Source organism: Camelus bactrianus, chromosome 25, assembly GCF_048773025.1.
Source record: "Camelus bactrianus isolate YW-2024 breed Bactrian camel chromosome 25, ASM4877302v1, whole genome shotgun sequence".
In the NCBI taxonomy this organism is placed as follows: domain Eukaryota; kingdom Metazoa; phylum Chordata; class Mammalia; order Artiodactyla; family Camelidae; genus Camelus; species Camelus bactrianus.
This window is the reverse complement of record NC_133563.1, coordinates 37,370,250-37,387,686: the sequence shown is the minus strand read 5'-3', so window position 1 is coordinate 37,387,686 and position 17,437 is coordinate 37,370,250. Positions and strand designations below refer to the sequence as shown.

The following is a 17,437-nucleotide window of genomic DNA, read 5'->3' as shown; positions in this document are numbered from 1 at the left end:
GTTCTGGGCACTCTCCGTGCGTCCGTTTATGACTCCCGACAGCCCTGGGAGGCAGTCTTGTATTACTCTCCACTTACAGGTGAGGAACGAGGCCCGAGAGGGCCAGTGGCTGGTCCCCAGCTGCACAGGTAGCACGTGGCCGAGGCAGGTGGAGCCCCAGGCAGCCTGGCTCCAGCCCCATGCTGCCCCCTGCAGCTCAGGAGGACCTGGCTGGAGACGGCGCTTTGGCAGGGGCCCTGTGCCCTGCGGGCCCCCAGGGTCATGGGTGTGGGGCTCCTTTGGGACCATGGTGGTCTTTGAGAGGGAGCCCTGTGAGGAGGGACAGTGGGGCCTGGCTGAGCTGAGCTCCGGGCGCAGGCTGCCTGTTGGCACTAAGCAGAGTAAGGCTTGTGGGCAGGCTGGGCGGCCCGAGTGCACCCTGGATCCTGAATCCACGTGCTCACTTTCTCCTGCCTCCCCACCCGGTTCTGTTTCTTCCAGCTCTTCAGGAGAGTGGCGGCCCTGTCTCCTCTGAGAAGATGTCCTATGGCTCCATTGCTGGCAGCAGCGGCCTGGAGAGCCATGGCCCTTTTGGGGGGCCCTCCAGACAAGGCTATCAGCCCCTAGGTGAGGACACGGCTGGCAGCATGGGTTGGAGAGGAGGGCGCATGGTGGTGGGTGGGTCTCCACTGTCGTGTTGGTGGACAGAGAGGGGTTCTGTCCTGACCAGCGCTGCCTGTGACCTGAGACCAGGGGTGGTGCTGGGGCGGCACCAGGAGAGAACGGAGCAGAGGAGGTGCCCTGCCCTGGGGGCAGGCCTGGGCGTCCACAGTCATTCTGCAGTAGTCTGGGGGCACCTGTGGGTGCATGGTGAGTGGCCAGGTGGGTGAATGGCAGTCTGTTCTTCCTAAGGGCAGCGTGGAGCAGGTGTTACTGCTCAGTGCACAACGGGGGAAACAGGCCCGTGGGTGATGGACAACGTCCCGGGGCTTTGCAGCTGGTTTGGGCAGGGGGGGCATCCACTTCTGCACTTCTGTGTGTGAGCCCGGCTCTGTCCACTGAGCCAGTGCGCCCCGCAGGCTGAGCCCCGGGTGTGCGCACATGGCCTCTGGGGGCCATGCCCCTCCTCGCTTTCCCCTACCCGAAAGGTGGCTGTGCTCCAGGTGGCAGGCATGTTACAGCAGGTCTCCACCCGCCGGTTCCCTCCTCTGGCCCCTGGCATCTGGGTGAGCGCAGCCTTCATGGGCAGCAGTCTGGGAGTAGGGAGGGGATGGAATTTGAGATCCCTGAGCTCTTTGCTTGTGTCTGTGGACCACACTTGCCCTGGCCTGAGGCTCAGCCCAGCACCTGGGGTAGGTAAGAGCCCTGGCTGCCCCGGTGGGGGTTGGGGTGGGGGTGGGTCCCCGTCCCCTTGGAGACATTCTGAGGGTGGCCCACGTTTCTTCCCTTTTGGCTTTTCTCGAGCTCCTCCAGGGCTCGGTTCCCCAGGGGTGCCTGACTGGGTGGTGGTCTGGATGAGGGGCCATCTCAGGCTCCTAGGCAGCCCCCTCCCAAGGCGTAGGCAGCGTGCGCTCGGCAGGTGGGGCTGAGTTGCCTGTGCACGTGGCCGTCCTTGTCGCTGTCGTCCCGTGGTCTCTTGGAGCTTTGCCACTTACTGCTGCCCAGGCTCAGGTGAGGCACTGGGACACACTGGTGCCCGGGGCCAGGCGCCGTCCTGCAACACAGTCCCATCACTGTCCCCTTCCCTCCGTCCCTCCTTGAGCTGGGAGCGAGGGCCTCCTCCCTCTCCTTCCTGCTGGGAGTGTGCATCCAGGCAGCCCTGTAGATATTGGGGCCACGGAGGGGACACAGGTGGCCCCGTGCCACCAGGAGACGTTCCCCGAGTCATCTTACTTAGGTGCCATAAAGAGGGTGAGGGAGGAAGGAGGGTGTAGGCTCTGTTGCCAAGGAGGTCAGGGAGGACCCCTTGGGGGGGAGCTGGGGAGGAGGGACCCCCCAGGGTCTGAACAGGCCTGTCCTGTCGGGAAGCAGCGTGAGTGTGAGTGTGGGAGCATGTGAATGTGACATTCGGTTTAAATGTGCCAGTGAAGGGCTGATGACACAAACTCCCAGGTCCCGCCTTCTGGGTTGTGGGTTTGGCTGCCGCGCTCTTCCCGAGGTTTCACTCCCACGCGTCACGTCCTTACGCCGACCCTTGCTGAGCCTGCTCTCTCGGGACTGTTTAACGGGGCGTCCGTTTGTATTGTTCTGGGATTTGGGGTTTCGCTGTTTCGCTCCTGAGTCACTGCTGTTTGCCTGGCTGCCCCTGGCACCTTCCTGCTCTGCGGCGCTGGGTTATGTGTGAGGCCATGGCGGGGCGCCTGGTCCACGGGCGGGGGGGCCATTGGAGCGCCCGTTTTGGCCCCTGTCGCGTGGCAGCGCTGAGGACCCAGGGACACTGGTGCTGTTGGGACGCCCTGCACGTGAGGGGTGGCCAGGGCCGGGCAGACGCGTTGCTCGTGCTTCTGTGACCCGTCCCTGCTCCCGTCCTGTCGGCACCAGGCGGTGGCGGCCTTGACCGTTTGCCCATCTTGGGTGTGGAAGGGTGTCTTCTGGGTTGAATCCGCGTTTCCCTAGTAACTAACGGGGTTGATCAGTTTTTCCTGTGATTGTCGGGCACTTGCATTTCTCTGGTTAACCCTCTCTGTGTTTTCCTCCTGGGTTTATCCTGCTCTTACTGACGTGTGAGGTCTCCGTACACATCCTGGGGGTGAAACCCTTGTCCGACATGCTGGCTTTTCATTTCGGTGCCTGCTGATGCCCCCAAGTTCTAAATTGTGACACACTGAGTTATCCGTCATCCCCTGTCACGGTTCGCATTTTTCTGTTTCATCTAATAAATTTTGTCACAAGCTGATAATGACCTTACCTTTGGTGTGCATATTTAAGCCTTCGAATCACTTGGAATTGAGTTTGTTTGAGGAGTGAGGTGGGGTGGGGACTGTGGTCTGTGGTGTCGCTTCTCTCTGCTTGTGTAGCGAGTTGTCCTGAACCCTTTACTGAGAACCCCACCCCTTCTGCAAACGTGCGGTGCCAGCTCTGTGACAAATGCGGTTCCGTGTAGGTTCCCTCGGCTGGTTGTCTGTGTCTGTGCAGAATTCCATCTTCATTGGCATAGTTTTTGTGACTCTCGGTATTTTTTATGGCAAGTTGCTTATTTCCCTCGGAGATGCCCGGGGTGCGTTTGGCCTGTGGCTGCGCGCACCTCGGAGTCCCCGTCACAGCTGGGCTGGGACTGCTCTGCGTCCGCGGCGGTTGGTGCGTGAGGGTCGGAATCCTTGGCGCCCTGAGTCTCCAGTGCACACACGTGCTTGTCTTTCTGTTTATGGAACTTCTTTCACGGCTTCAGGTGTTTATCGTTTTCTCTGTGAAGATCTTACATATCTCTCATTAAACTTATCTTAACAGAAACTTACTTTTGCTGCCAATCTGAGCAGTGCCTGCTCTAAGTCTTTGTGGCTGGTGCATGCACACATTAGTTTCTTTTAGAAGCTAAGTCCAGGGGTTTTATTTAACTTTCACACATTATTAATTATGATTATCTTACTTACTAAATGTGGGGAATTTCAAACATAGAAGAATAGACACAATAACGTAAGGAACCCAGCGCATGCCCACTTGGCTTTGTCACGTGTGCCCTGCAGCCGGGCCAGCCTCACCCGTGCCGTCAGGACCCCCCACCCCGGGGCGTTTGGAAGGAAGTCCCGGAAGTCAGCACATCTCATGTGTGAGTATTTCAGAGTGTCTCCTCCTTTCTGTGATCACATGTCCTACCAGAATGTAGCCGTGGCTTCCTGCCCAGCGGTCAGACTCCAGGTGCCCACAGGAGCCCACAGGTGCCTGGCGTCTCCGTGGGCACCCTGATCAGGTCCACTGTCGTGGGTTGATACGCCTTTTAAGTCTTTCTGATTCTCCAGATATTCCTCCATCTTTTAGTTCTGCTGCTTCTTTTTTTTTTTTTTTTAAAAACTTTGTTTCTTGAAGAGACCAGGCTTTTCCTTTGGAGTGTAGTTGATTTTTGTCCACTGCCGTCCTGCTGAAGTCCTTTTATGAACTGCAGTGATTTGTAGAATCTTGAGTTTCCTGTATAGACAGTGTCATTTGTGAGTATCACAGTGTTTTTCTCTTCGGTTCCAACGCCTTCGCCTTTGGCGTGCTCTCCCTGCCGCCCTGAGCTGGCGGAAGCGGCAGCACAAAGCTGAGTGCGAGCGGTGATTGTGCCCCGGGTGCGTTGTTGCGAGAACAGGGCTTTGTGCTTCTCACGTGTTTCTGGGGTTTTGCTGTGAAACCGCCACCCGGGCCGAGGGTTTTCCTGGTGGAACGCCTTTGACGGCCAATTACTTTCCCATCTGTACAGGCGTCCAGGCTCTCTGTTTCTTACTGGGTCAGTTTGTGAAGTTGTGGTTTTCAGGACGTGTGTCTGCTCCATCAAAATGTTCAAGTTGTCTGAAATAACGCTGTAGGTGGCCACGTCGTCAGGTGTGACCCGGGCAGCATCCTGGGTGGTTAGGGGTACAGCTCAGAGGCAGCTGCTCCGGTTCCGACCCCCCGTCGCCGTGTTCCAGCCGGTCCCAACCCCCCGGAAATGGGTCGGGTAGAGAGGGGAGCTTCCCTCCCATCACGTGGAGGTGAGGGGTCCAGGGTTCCCGCTATTTACTAGCGCCCGAGGTGTCGGGACCACACCCACGTTTTATTCCTAAAGCTGTCTGTTCGCATGGCTCCTCTTTTCTTCTTCTGTGATCAGTGTTGACAGACACTGGCAATTTTATAAGCCTCGCCAAAGAAATGACTTGTCTTTCTTGATCTTTATTATATGCTAGTTTTAAGATTTGATGGATTTCTTTCTTTCTTTTTTTTTTTCGTTTACAATTTTTTGTGGGAGAGCAATCAGGTTTACTGGGGATTGAACCCAGAACCTCGTGTGTGCTAGGCTCTCGCTCTGCTGCTGAGCTAGCCCCTGCCCCAGGGCTGCTGGATTCTGCCAGTGTGTTTAGTGTTTCCCTCCTCCTCTCTCTGAGTTGATGCTGTTTTGTTTTTCTAACCCCTAAGTTGGACGTTTACCTCATTCATACTCAGTTTTCATTCTTTTCCAGTAAAAGCATTTAAGAATATAAATGTCCAAATAATTACTGTTTTAGTTGAATATCATCCATTAAAAATATCTGATATTTTTAAAGTTAATGTTTAGTTGTATTATTTTATTTCCATTATGATTTCTTCCCTGATCCAGGGTTTATTTAGAATCATAGTTTATCATTTCCAAACATACGACTTTTCTTAGTTGTCTTTTAAAAATGATTTCTCAGTTAATTACATCTCTGTCAACAAAGGATCCGCATCGTCCTGATTTGTTGACAGTTGCTGAAACCCGGACTGCTTCTGTGATGCTGGGTGTGACTCTGAGGGTGACCGGGAGGGCTCCCAAGGAGGCAGACCCCAGGTGCGGGAGCAGCTGCCATCAGTGGTTCCTCCTGTGTGCTAGGTGCTGTGGGTTATGGGTTACTTGGTGACCCTGAAGTTAATAACGCAGAGCTTAGGGTGGGCTGTTACCGTAAAATCCCATCAGAAATGCAGCAAAAAGCCAAGTGGGAGATTACTGACGCATAAAGAACTCACTTAAGTAGGAGGAAAACCCCCATGTCTTTATACAGATGGGCCCGATCCGTGTAGAGAGGGATGGCTCAGTGTGAGAAGTGCTCAGCCGCACTGGTACCCGGAGAGGTGGACGTGCACAGGGCCATCCTCCCGTGGCCAGGCTATGCGGGGAGGGCTCCCTCAGAGGAGAGGGCACGCTGCTCCCTGCCTCTGGACCCTGCCTTCCCTCTCCTGGCCCAGCCCTGCCCCTTCTCTGTTAGGAAGTAACCAGAGATTTAGGCAGAGGTGTTCGCTGCAGCAGGACACAGGACAGTTCAGCAACGCCGTAGCTCGCATTGGTGGGATGTGATGCCGTCTTTGGGGTCGGTTGTTGGAAGGTGCCGGGTGACCCATCCGCATCCAGAGAGGATGACAGACGTGGGGAACGAAACAGGTGAGACCACGTCCACTGTTGCTAGCTGTGTGAGAGCCTCCCCCCTCAGTGACAGCAGCGTTTACCTCAGGGCGCGTGGTTACCATGGATCTGTACTGTTTACTTTATACTTGTCTGCTTCAAATTTAAGTTGTCCCAGCTCTTCCCAGGGTTCAAAGTTGGTGGGATTCCAGAGGGCAGGCCAGACTGGCCCCTCCATGGGTGTCTGGGGACCGCATGGAGTAACCTGAGGGGGTGGTGGGCAGGGCTGGGACTTCTGGTGACTGGATGCGGTGTGGCGAGGACATTGGGTGGCACGTGTGGCCTGCGGTCTCCTTGCTCCCCACAAAGCAGATGGTGACCCCATTGCTGGGTTCCGGGGCAGCGGTCGCTGGGGCTGGGGTTCCCATCTGGGGAGGAGGCCCTGCCTGGAGGCTCCCTGTGAAGCCCTTGGGGAAGAGGGCATTCATCTGGCCTAGCCCTCTTGAGAGATGGGCCCCGTCCTGGACCTTCAGACCCAGACACACCTGGACGTGGAGGCCTTGCCTGAGGAGGAGCTGCTGAGGCAGGGGCTCAGTGGAGACGGGCCCGGGGCGTCAGTCACCCGGGAGTTCCCTGGGCCGCCGCCGTGGCCAGACAGCTTCGGAGCACACTCCTGGGACCCGCCCTCCTCCTTGGAGCCTGGACGGAGCGGGGCCGGCACACAGCCTGGCCCCACCACCTCCGCCAACCCTGAGGTGCCCTGGGTAGGATGCAGCCTGGCTCCAGAGGCATCCGAATGTCTTCACAGTGTGCCTCTTAGGGTCTGGGAATTCAGCGAGCCTGTCCCGGAGGCTCAAAGAGGAAACTGCATCCTCCCTGGGGCCCAGTCCTGTGCCTGGGCCTGTTGAGGGCCCCGCAGTCGCTGCTCAGCTCCACAGACACGTATCAGGGGAACCGATTTTTTTTCCCCCACTTCCGATATGCCATGAACAATTCTTCCATAAAATGCAATGGAATGGTCCCATGCTGGTGGTGTGCCGATTTCAAATGGTCATAAGCGTTCCCAAAACCTTATTCTCCACTTTGCATATCGCAGACAGATAACACCTGTTGAAGTCCTGGCCTGGTCTGTGGGCCACACCTGAGGCTCTGCTCTAAGAAGTTTTATACTGGCTTGGAATCACCTTCCAGAAGAATTGGGGTACAGAGAAAGATCTGAAAAATCCGAAGTTTTGAACTTGGTGCTGGCTTTCAGCAAAAGGGGGGTGTCCTGCAGGATGTGGCGGTCAGGGAGGGCTTCCTTGAGGAGGTGGGTCTGAGTGAGTGGAGCTCTCAGCATGGATGCTTGGAGAGCCTGGGGCACCTGCTGTCCTGCATGAGAGCCTCACTCCACCAGCAGCACCCTGAGCCACCCTGAGCCACTCTGCGGACAGGCTGGGCATAACCATGACTATCCCTTGCTGTCTGTAGAGTGTGCTAAATTTTGGACCCAGTATGGGATCCACCATTTCCCCTGCCCATCACCTGAGAGCAACCTGTGGGACCCCTTTGTGAGCGAGGGGCCAAGAGGGGCCAAGAAGCGAGGGACGCTTCCACTGGGACGCTGGGGCTGGGGGGCCCCAAGGAAGGGCACCCACAGATGCCTTGTGCTAAGGAGGGAGGGTCAGCAGGTAGGCCTTGGAATTCCAGGGGCTCAGGCTGGGGGACCCTGGGCAGTACTGAGCCAGGGGAGCTGGAGCAGGGATTCCCACCTGTCTCTACCTTCCCCCACCCAGCCCTTCCTTTCCTTCCTCAAGGACCATGGATGGCGTGGTGGGGCTGGACCAGTGGCAGGAGAGATGTTGCCAGGCTGTCAGGGTGACCTGGTCTCCAGGGATGAGGCCAGTCCTACAGGATGGAGAGTGAGGGTCTGGACTGGTGCCCATGGCCACTTGGTCTGAGGGCCTGTGGCCACCAGGGCCACCACTGGTCCTCCTTGCAGAGGGGCCTGGCGCAGACGTGTGAGGTCCTCTGTGTGCTTTAGGAGGGTGCTGTGCAGGAGGGGAGGCTGAGGCCTTGACTCATCCAGCTGGGCAGGAAGGCAGGAGTCAGCGGTGCCCTGTGGGGTCTTGGTCAGGGCATCTGACTTGTTATTGGTGAGGGCTGTCCCCAGGTAGGCCCTGGCCCTGGTCCCAGAGGGCCTTCTCCCTGCGGACGGGAGACAGCTGCCCCCGACCACAGCTGCAGGAGGCAGGCAGGGCTGGGGTGGCCCTTTTTAGAGACAGGCACTGTGGCCCAAATGCCTGGCTGGATGGCACCCAGCCAGGCAGTGGCAGGGCCAGGACTTGGACCCAGGCCCCAGAACACCCAGCAGGGCGTGGCCGGGAGCTGGCAGCAATGTTCTGAATTGGAAGCCAAAGAGAAGGCGCCCCAGGAGCTGCTGTCACAGCCGCCACCCCACCAGCCAGGGCCTTAAACACCCGCCTTTTGGTGCCTTTCCAGGGCCAGGGGTCACCACTGACGGCAGCGGGACACTGGAGCCTACCTTGCTGCCTGCCGGCCTGAAGAAGGACTCGGCTGTCAGAACCCATGGCCGGAAGATGGGGCCCAGCACCACCCGGGCCAAGAAGAGGAAGCCCAACTTCTGCCCGCAGGAGACGGAGGTGCTGGTGTCCAAGGTCAGCAAACACCACCAGCTGCTGTTCGGCACCGGGCTGCTGAAGGCTGAGCCCGCCCGCAGGTACCGCGTGTGGAGCCGCATCCTGCAGGCCGTGAACGCACTGGGCTACTGCCGCCGCGACATCGTGGACCTCAAGCACAAGTGGCGGGACCTGCGGGCTGTTGTGCGGCGCAAGCTGGGTGCCCTGCGCAGAGTGGCCCCTGGCCCCGCCGAGCCCCAGGCCCTGGCCCTCACGCCTGTGGAGCAGGTGGTGGCCAAGACCTTCTCCTGCCAGGCCCTGCCGTCTGAGGGCCTCGACCCGGAGCCGCCCAGGGGTGAGTTCCGCGCCCAGCTGGCCCCACCCGGCAGGAAACCGGTGTCCTTCCTGTGCCTCCTGTACCCTGCCCCCCCTGCGACCTCTGGACCCTTCCTGTCCTTCATCCTCCTTCACTCCCGCTACAGCATCTAAACCCCAGGCGCTTCAGGGGAGTTGGCTTCCCCCTCAGTGGCGCTCAGCCCTCTCCCACACCGCGCAGAGCTCCGAGCCAGCACAGACACCGCGCTCTTCCAAGGGCATCTAGTTCCAGCCTTTGGGCCGAGACCTGCAGTAAGAAAGACGTTTTCTCCTGCCACTAGCGTCCCTGGTGCATCTGAACCCCAGAGGCTCCAGGGCGGTGCTCACCCCACCGCTGTTCCTGCTGCGCGTCGCTCCTCTCCCGTCCCACCGCTGAGCAACGTGCTCCTGGCAACTTTCCGAACTGGTTTCCCCACCTGGTGTCAGGGCTCGGCTTGGAATGCCCGGTGTCTCTGTTGCTGATTCAACGTCCAGGGGCGGCCTCAACACGGGCTGGGCTGACCCTGTGTATCAGGATGGGCAGACGGAGACCCAAGCCCCGGTTACCAGGTGCTTCAGGCCTCTAGACTCAGGCAGAGCCCTTCCCAGGCCGCTTTCCAGGGGTACATCTCTCCATGGGGCCTGACTGCTCCATGAGGGCTCTAGTCGTGCGTAGCAGGTCGGCGCAGGTCTGCCACCTGGGAGCTCAGCTCTGGGTCCCAGACAGGTGCTGGGACAGCACGTTGTGTGGAAGGGCGCCGACCCAGCGGCATGCAGGCTACACGACTGCTGTGTGAGGCCATCGCGGCAGCAGCCACGGGGCTGGAGGAGGGTGAGGGTGCCCCGTCCCTGTGCTGGGTACCTGCTGCATGAGCCTCGGGTGTCCGTTCTGCCACTGGGCTGGGCTGGCCTTGAGTTTGCGGCTGCAGCAGGTGGTCCCCACCCCTCAAGACACCAGCCCAGCTCTGCTTTTGCTCTGAGCCTGTGTGCGGCAATGACTCAGATGGTGTGGGGCGCCTGGGAGATGTTCCGAGCTGCAGCCTCTGCTCGGCCCCCAGGAGAGACGGGCAGAAGTGGCAGCCCCCAGACCATGCAGACCCCCAGTGGCCTCTCCTCTGGGCAAGGCTGCTTTCCTGAGGCCGTGGGGCTCCTGCTGCCTCTGGTGTTGGAGCTTGGAGGCCATCTCAGCCCACGGCCTCACCCTCTGTGCTATTTGGGGTGAGGACAGGTGCCCCAGTGGGTCAGACAACTTGTGTTGAGGTGATGATCACGCTGGGAGACCAGGGGTCTGTGGTCCTGGGGCCCCAGGCTCCTTGACCTCTGCTTCCATGAGGAGCAGCTGTCCTCAGAGGTCAGAGTCGGGGGCTCGTGAGGAGTGTGTGGTGGCCATGGCTGGCCCACAGGAGGGCTGGGTGCAGGCTTGTGGACAAGGCCGTGGACGAACAGATGTGGTGTTGACAGGGTGGCAGTGACGTTGGTGGGAGCCATGCTGGGGGACATGGTGAAGACAGGTGAGGGGCCCCTTATCCAGCCCTGTGTCCCAGGCCTCTGGTCCCCTGGGCCGTTTGTGCTGCACTGGGCCCCAGGAGCACGTTCTCTGGCGTGGGGTCAGAGGGCAGGGGCTAGAGGGCGTGTTCAGGCCTGAGGCCAAGGCCCCGGTCTGCTGCTCACTGGCCCTCAGCTCCTCGCAGTCTGTCCACTGCCGCCCCGTCCTCGCGTCCCACCCACGCGCTCCAGGACTGGCCTTTACTGCCCCCCAGCGAGAGTCCCTCTGCCCCTGCCTTCCCGGGACACGAGTGTCTGGACTGTCACCTGTGAAGATGCCCAGATGTGCGTGGGGGGCAGGCATTCACTGGAGGCCATTCTCTCATGTTCCGGCCCTTGGTCAGCATCTTCCACATCACTGGCCCCTCCTCCGTGCAGGGTCCGTGCCTGAGCCACAGAGCCAGTAGCAGGTGGCCGCAGAGGTCCAGGCTGTGACCCGGAGCCCCAGGTAGGCTGCTGGGTCTGAACACCAAGAGTCAGAGGCGGGAGAGGAGAGGAGACACAAAGCTGTGCTCTGGTCTGGCCTCAGACACACATGCAGGCTGCCCGGCCACTGCGGTGCCGGGTGGGGCCGCGCCCAGCTGTGAGTCAGCTTCCCCGCGGTCCGTATCCGGGGAAAGCTGGGGCCACGTTTGACTCCCGAGGGGCTCTCCATGCTGGCCATGGGGTGTTGTGCAACCGAGACACCCTGGGTCCCTCTGGGTCCCCCTCCCACCCGGCCTGTGGCTGCTTAGGCACCCTTGGGACCCAGCAAAGGGCAGGGCAGCCCCTGCAGCAGATGGGGTGCCGACCTGGTAACAAAGCCGAACTGGCAGCTGCACGGGGACGTCTTCGTCCTTGTCCCCGCGTCGGGCAGATAAGGCCCCGCAGCCCGCGGTGAGATGTGGGCGATGCGGAGCCCGGTCGCTTTAACGTCTCCTTATCTCTGCTCACGGTGGGGGCAGGGCAGGATGGGGAGGCCCAGGGACAAGCCTGATAAGCTGTGCTGATGTTTTATTTTAATTTCCCGAGGACAGTGGAGTCGTTCAGGTGGCGTGAAGAGGGCTTCCCCTTCTTTCTCGGGCTGGGGGTGAGGGGCTGCTGCAGAAGGGGGCGCCCCCTGGGCTCCTCCAGGGTGTGCTTTGCCCAGCACGTGCTCTGGACACCTGTGCGGAGGGAGAGGTGGATGGGCCCCCGCCCCTGCCCTGAGGGAGGCCGCCTGGGCCGTGGGGGACCTGGCGCTGGGAAGACGGGCTATGTGGTGGCCACAGGCCAGGGCCGCGGGGCTGGGCAGAGGCAGGTGCTCCGGTCTCCCCCCTCGCTCTGAACACAGGGCACAGCTTCATCCAAGTTTGACTGAACGGGCAGGACAGCGCGTCCCCTGAGGGCCCAGTTCAGTGAGGCGTGCCCAGGAGCACCCCACAGGGACGCTTACTGCAGGGCGTCCTGTGGCTCCCGTGGTCTCCCGCGCCCCAGCCCACCTAACCTGGGGCAGCGCTCAGTGCCTCGGCCGGGTGGGCTGGGCTCCACTTTGCAGGGCCTCACCTGCGGGGGTCTGCGGGCTGCTCTTCTCGGGCTCCACTTCCTTCCCATCCTCGTATGTCGAGGACCGGCCAGGGGTGCTGGGAAGTTGGTTGCTCATCCTTCCGCTGCTCAGGAGGGGACCCTCCACAGTTTGTGTCCCGTCCACGAGGTGAGTGGGCCCTTGTTGCCAGCTTTGGCCCCGTAAAGGTGTGCGAACGTCTGTGTGTGGATGTGTGTTCTTGCGTTCTTGAGGGGGGACTGGATAAATACCTAGGGGTCTAATTGCTAGTTGTGTGTGAGTATAAGTTAACTTTGTAAGATGCTGCTGACCTGTCATCCCCGGGCTGCGCCTGTCTCAGGCCCCACAGTAGGGCCCGCAAGGCCCCTCGGCACCCCTGCCGCACTGCTGCCGTGGTCCCGCCGGTTTTGGCCACTCAGCTGACGAGCCGAGGGACCGCCCCCTGTTTCAGCCGCCACCCATGCCCAGACTCTTGTCCCGTGCTTCCTGTCCGCTTGTCCATCTTCCTTGGCGCTCAGTCCACGCCTGTCCCCTGTTGGGCTGCTGGCCTGTCCTGTCACATGGGCTAGGTCTTGGTTCTGGATATAAGGGACCCGTCAGACCCCCGCGAGTCTCTCGGGCTCTGGTGGCTTGTGTTCCTTCACTGTCTTTCTGAAGGTCAGAGCAGGGCGTTTTGACGCCCGCGCTTCCTTGTCCGGCCTGTGCCCTCCGTACCCAACCTAGTAAACCTCTGCCCGGGGGCTGCAAGGTCCCAGAGCTGTGGGTTGTGTGTTTTTCAAAATAGTTTTATAGTTTCAAGTCCATGACCCATGCTGAGTGCATTTTTGAGCTTGGCGGATTTGGGGTCACGGTTCGGTGGACGTCAGCTGTTCACGCCGGTGGTTGCGTGCCGAGTGGCCTGGGCACGTCTGGCCACACGCGTCTGCCCGTCTGTGTCCTGCTTACGTGACACGCGCTGTGCGGGGCGGCAGCTGTGGGGTGACTTGGAGTGAGCATGGAAGCACTTCCTCCTGTTTTCTGCGAGGGTCTGTGTGGAATCGGTGCTGTCCTTCCCTTACGGACGTGGCGGCGTCACCAAGGCAGCCATCTGAGCCGGCGTTCTCTCTGGGGAGGCTTGTCACCCAGTCTCTGTTCTGAGCCGTCCGCGCTGCCCGTTCTTCTCAAGTGAGCTTTGCTGCTGTTTGGTGTCTTCAGGGAACTTGCGTGTTTCATCAAAGTCATCAGAGTGACTGGCACGAAGTGTCGCTAACGTCCGAACGCCTGTGGGGTCCGTAGCGAGAGCGCCTCTCTCCTTCCTGATGTTGCCAGTTTGTGTTTTCTCCGTTTGGTTCTCCGCTGGTCTGGCTGCTAGTCTGTCGGTTCTGTTGATTGTTTCAAAGGACCAGGTCCTGATTTCATTCGTTCTCTGCTTGCCCTACCGAGTCAGTTGCGCTCTGCTGGCCGTCTGCGCCCCTTCCTCCGGCCTGTTTGGGGCCGTCTGTGTCGGTCGCCGACCTGAGACCCTCTCCTCCCCGGGCGCGGCCGCGGCAGCTTTCCCGCGGCGCGCTGCTCTGCCCACACGCGTCCGTGCGCTGTGGTTTCACTCAGTTCAGTGCTCTCTAAGTTCCTCCGTGATCTTGCTCTCTCACTGATGGCTGTTCGGAGGCGTGTGGCTGCCTTCCGAGCACTTCTCTGTCCCCAGGCGCCTTCCTGCTGCTGGTCTCCGGTTTAATCCTCTCGTGCCCAGAGGGTGTGTTTTGCTTGACTTCCAGCTTTTATGAGCGTTGAGACCTGCTCTGTGGCCTGAGGCGGGGCGTCCTCTGGGCTCCTGGTGTGCTTGACACGAACGTGTGCTCGGCTCCTGTCGGGTGGCGTGTCCTGCACGTGTTGCCCTGGCCCGGTTGATGGCCACGCTGACCGACAGCTGGTCTCCGCCTGCCAGGTGTCCATGGCCCCGTCCTGGCAGGGCGCTGTGCCCCTGCGTCTCCCCGAGACCCTCCCCAGGCTCAGGAGTGAAGCTTCTCCTGCGTGCACCTGTGTCTCTCTCTGAACACCAGGGTGGCATCTCTGGGCCAGGGGGCAGAGGACCGTCTTCTGTGGGACAGCAGGCCTCTCCGTCGTGGCTGTGCCATCATAAGCGTCCCCTCCTTGCTAGGGCTTGATGGTGCCCACGCCATGTTCAATGTGTTTTTTTAATGGAGATAAAATTCACCATTTTAACCGCTCTGAAGTGTATGGCTCAGTGGTTTTTAGTACATTCACGTTGTGCAACCATCACCACTGTCTAATTCCAGAACATTCCGTCACCCCAAAGGGAGACCCCACACCCGTTAGCAGTCAGCCCACCCCCACCCCCCGCCCTGGCCACCACGGGTCTGCTTTCTGTCCCATGGACCTGCCTCTGGGTGTGGACATTTCATGTAAGTGGAATCAGAGGCCTCGGTATCTGGCTTCTAACCAAGGAGCATTTTCCAGACTCTGCCACGTGGTGGCATGTCTGTGGTCCTTCCTCTCCCTGGCTGTCGGCCGGACCATGCTTCCTCATCAGCTGGTGGACATCGGGTGGTCCTGCCTGTGACTCTTGGACACGTGTGTTCAATCTTGTACCCTGGCTGTGCCCGGCTGTGGGGAGCAGGGCGGATGGCACCAGGCTTGGCCCAAGGACCCCCATCTCTGTGCCTTTCTCTCCTTCTCCAGCCGGGTGCCTTGGGGCAGGTGGTTCCTGTTACATCTCTGAGGCTCCTTCCGACCCTGGTGGGCAGAGCTGGGGGGGGTGACTTTGTCCAAGGGTGGAGGAGCCAGGCTGCTGCAGGCCACACGGTGAAGGTGTGTCCTCCCCCTCCCATCTCCTCGCAGCCACCCAGATGGACCCGAGTGACCTCCAGGAGCTGTTCCAGGAGACGTCAGCCAACGTCTTCAGGATCAACTCCAATGGTGAGTCTGTGCCCCAGCCTTGCCCCTCCCTGACCTGGCTGACCCTGGCTGCTGAGTGCACTGCAGGGTCGGGGTGAAATGGGGTGATGCTTGTGGCCTTCCCCGACTCTAGTGCCCTGCGGCCCAGGCGCAGGCGTCTCAGGACAGCGGGGGTGAGGGAGATGGGCCAGGTTGGTATGAGCCTGCAGTCTCAGGCCAGGCAGTGTCCCCGGTGCTCTCCCTGCCCGTGTCACCCGGCTCCAGCAGGCACCCTCCTCAGCTCGACTCCTCTCTCTCCCGTCACACCCCTGTGACCTGGACGGGCCCTGGGGGAGGAGCGGGTAAGAGCCTTCCTCAGGTTGGCAAGGCTGGAAGACTCACAGGTCCTTGAGGCTGGGAGTCACGATGGGAGCCACACCCCGTGAGGCCGGGGCTCATCCTTGGCTCCTGCAGGACACGGGGACACAGAGTGGGCAGGGGTTGGTGATGCCCTGAACCCTGAGCTCTCCTAGGTCAGTAAAAGCGATGACTGGGGGAAGAGAGACGCCCCCTCCCCAGACCCAGGGTGAAGCCTGCTGGAGGTGGCTCCCAAGAGTTCTTGGATCCGATATGGTCCTGGGTGCTTTTCCCAGGACTGTTGGGGAGACAGGCCCTGGCCGGGGCCTCTGCTGGGGGTGGGGTGCACCCTGGAGTGCGGGGGTTGCCTGGCGGAGCCCCTTCTGCTCCTCACTCCTGACCCCCTTCTCTTGGCAGTGACCTCTTTGGAGCAGAGCCTCCGGTCCCTGGGGATGCCGAGTGACACGCAAGAGCTGCGGGACAGCCTGTGAGTATGTATGCAGTGCACATGTGTGTGTGGGGTGTGCCCTGCCCCCAGTTGCACATGGGTGAGGCCCTCCACAGGGCACACAGGTGTGCGCTGAGGTGCACCTGTAACACCCCTGTAGACACACCTGCATGCAGTGCACTCAGGTGGCAGGACATGCAACCGCTTGCACACTTTCTGCCCCACTGACTGTCCCCAAATGTGCCTGCCACACACCAGAGCTCACAGAGGGCCTGCGCACTTGTGGTGCACCTCTGGGACACCACACGATACAGGTGTGCCGTCTGCACTGCCGGTTTGCAGCGGTGGATGTGCAGGCTGGGCAGGAGCAGGCCTTTGGGCTTTTGATTCTGCCCCTTGGGGTCCCACTGGGTCTCCTGTCAGGGTTGTCCAGAGGCCTGCCTGGGGTCGGGCTGGGTAAGGCAGCTGGTCTGCGGTGAGGTCAGCTCCTGACAGAAAGGCCCCTCAGGTGCTGGGTCCCCAGGAGGAGAAAGCAGGTGCTGCAGGAGCCCAGCCTGGCTGGCGTGGGGCAGGAGCTCTGTGTTCAGGCCAAGGCTGCCAGGCCTTTCTCAGGGTGCCCCAGTGAACCCCAGCCCTTCCAGCTGCAATCCCAGCACAGTGTGGAGTGGAGGGCACCAAGAGGGAGCCCGAGGCCTGCATCTGAGAGCCCCTGTCCCCTTTGCCACCTCCCTGAGGGGGCCCTCTCAGCCTGAGCCATTATGCCTGGAAAGGGGGTAGTGTGGGTGGTGGACTGCACATGCTCTCGGGGGGCACAGGCTGCCGCCAAGGTCCCCTGTCTCTTCCTGGCATAAATGTTCATTGGAGAGTTTGGGGCTCGTCTCCCAGGTGGCCCCCCATCCTTAGACCATCCAGCCCAGAGGAGACCCCAGGGGCAACTGGGTTCCCTGGGACGCCAGGGTACTTGGGCAGAATTGAGCCCAGTGTCCCGCATGGAGCCACCCCAAGTGCTGTGCCTGGACCCTAGGACTTTCCCAGTCCCCTCTCGGGGCTTCCCAGCCTGGCCGCCCCCTTTCCTACCCCCGTCCTTGGTAAACTGCAGTGCTTCTGGGATGGGGACAGCCCACAGTGTGCAGCAGGTGGTGGGGGCGCCTAGTGGATCCCTAACCCCCACCTTTGCTCTGGGCAAATGGAGCAGTTGGTGGCCCCCAGGAGAGAAGCTGTCCTGCGGTAACAAGTCTGACGGCGAGCCCCAGGGCCCGAATCCCCGGGGGTACAGTGCTTGCCAATGTCAGGCCAGCACCTTGTCTCTCGTCAGACCTCAGTAAGTGCCGGGCCATCAGCAGCTGTCCCTCCCAGCCCTTGTCAACGCAGCACCTGGCCGGCCTCCCCAACAGGGAGCCTTATGGTTTGGAAACCCAGGCCAGGCACCCGGCTGCACCTCTGAGGTCTGGGCCGTTCACTTTTGGGCTTCACGTTTTCTACTCTGATGATTCTTGATGCTTTGGAATTAGAGATTGTGGCAGAATCACGCCCAGAACAGAAAGGGGCTCCTCGTCGGGGCTCCACCCTGCCCTCAGCCCCTGGTGTCCTGCCTGCAACCTGGGAAGGAGGGCAGGTAATGTGATTCCAGCTCTATCGATGGAGACTCTGAGGCTCCGAGAGAGGTTGCTGTGTGGCTGAAGCTGCACCTCTGAATTGACAGTCCAGCCAAAACC

At 60.4% G+C, this 17,437-nt stretch overlaps 1 protein-coding gene across 10 annotated transcripts in view; it reads left to right on the top strand.

The window, feature by feature from the left end:
* Positions 1-17,437, top strand: part of TSNARE1 (t-SNARE domain containing 1) — an 87,154-nt gene that overhangs the window by 33,533 nt on the left and 36,184 nt on the right. For 9 of the 10 annotated variants that reach the window (XM_074353188.1, XM_074353192.1, XM_074353190.1 and 6 more), the window contains 4 exons: positions 481-606; positions 8,489-8,980; positions 14,882-14,959; positions 15,692-15,761. In XM_074353188.1, the coding sequence (XP_074209289.1) occupies positions 519-606; positions 8,489-8,980; positions 14,882-14,959; positions 15,692-15,761 (728 nt within the window). In that variant the 5' untranslated portion in view covers positions 481-518. The remainder of the gene's footprint in view (positions 1-480; positions 607-8,488; positions 8,981-14,881; positions 14,960-15,691; positions 15,762-17,437) is intronic. The other variant, XM_074353193.1, reaches the window with a different exon arrangement.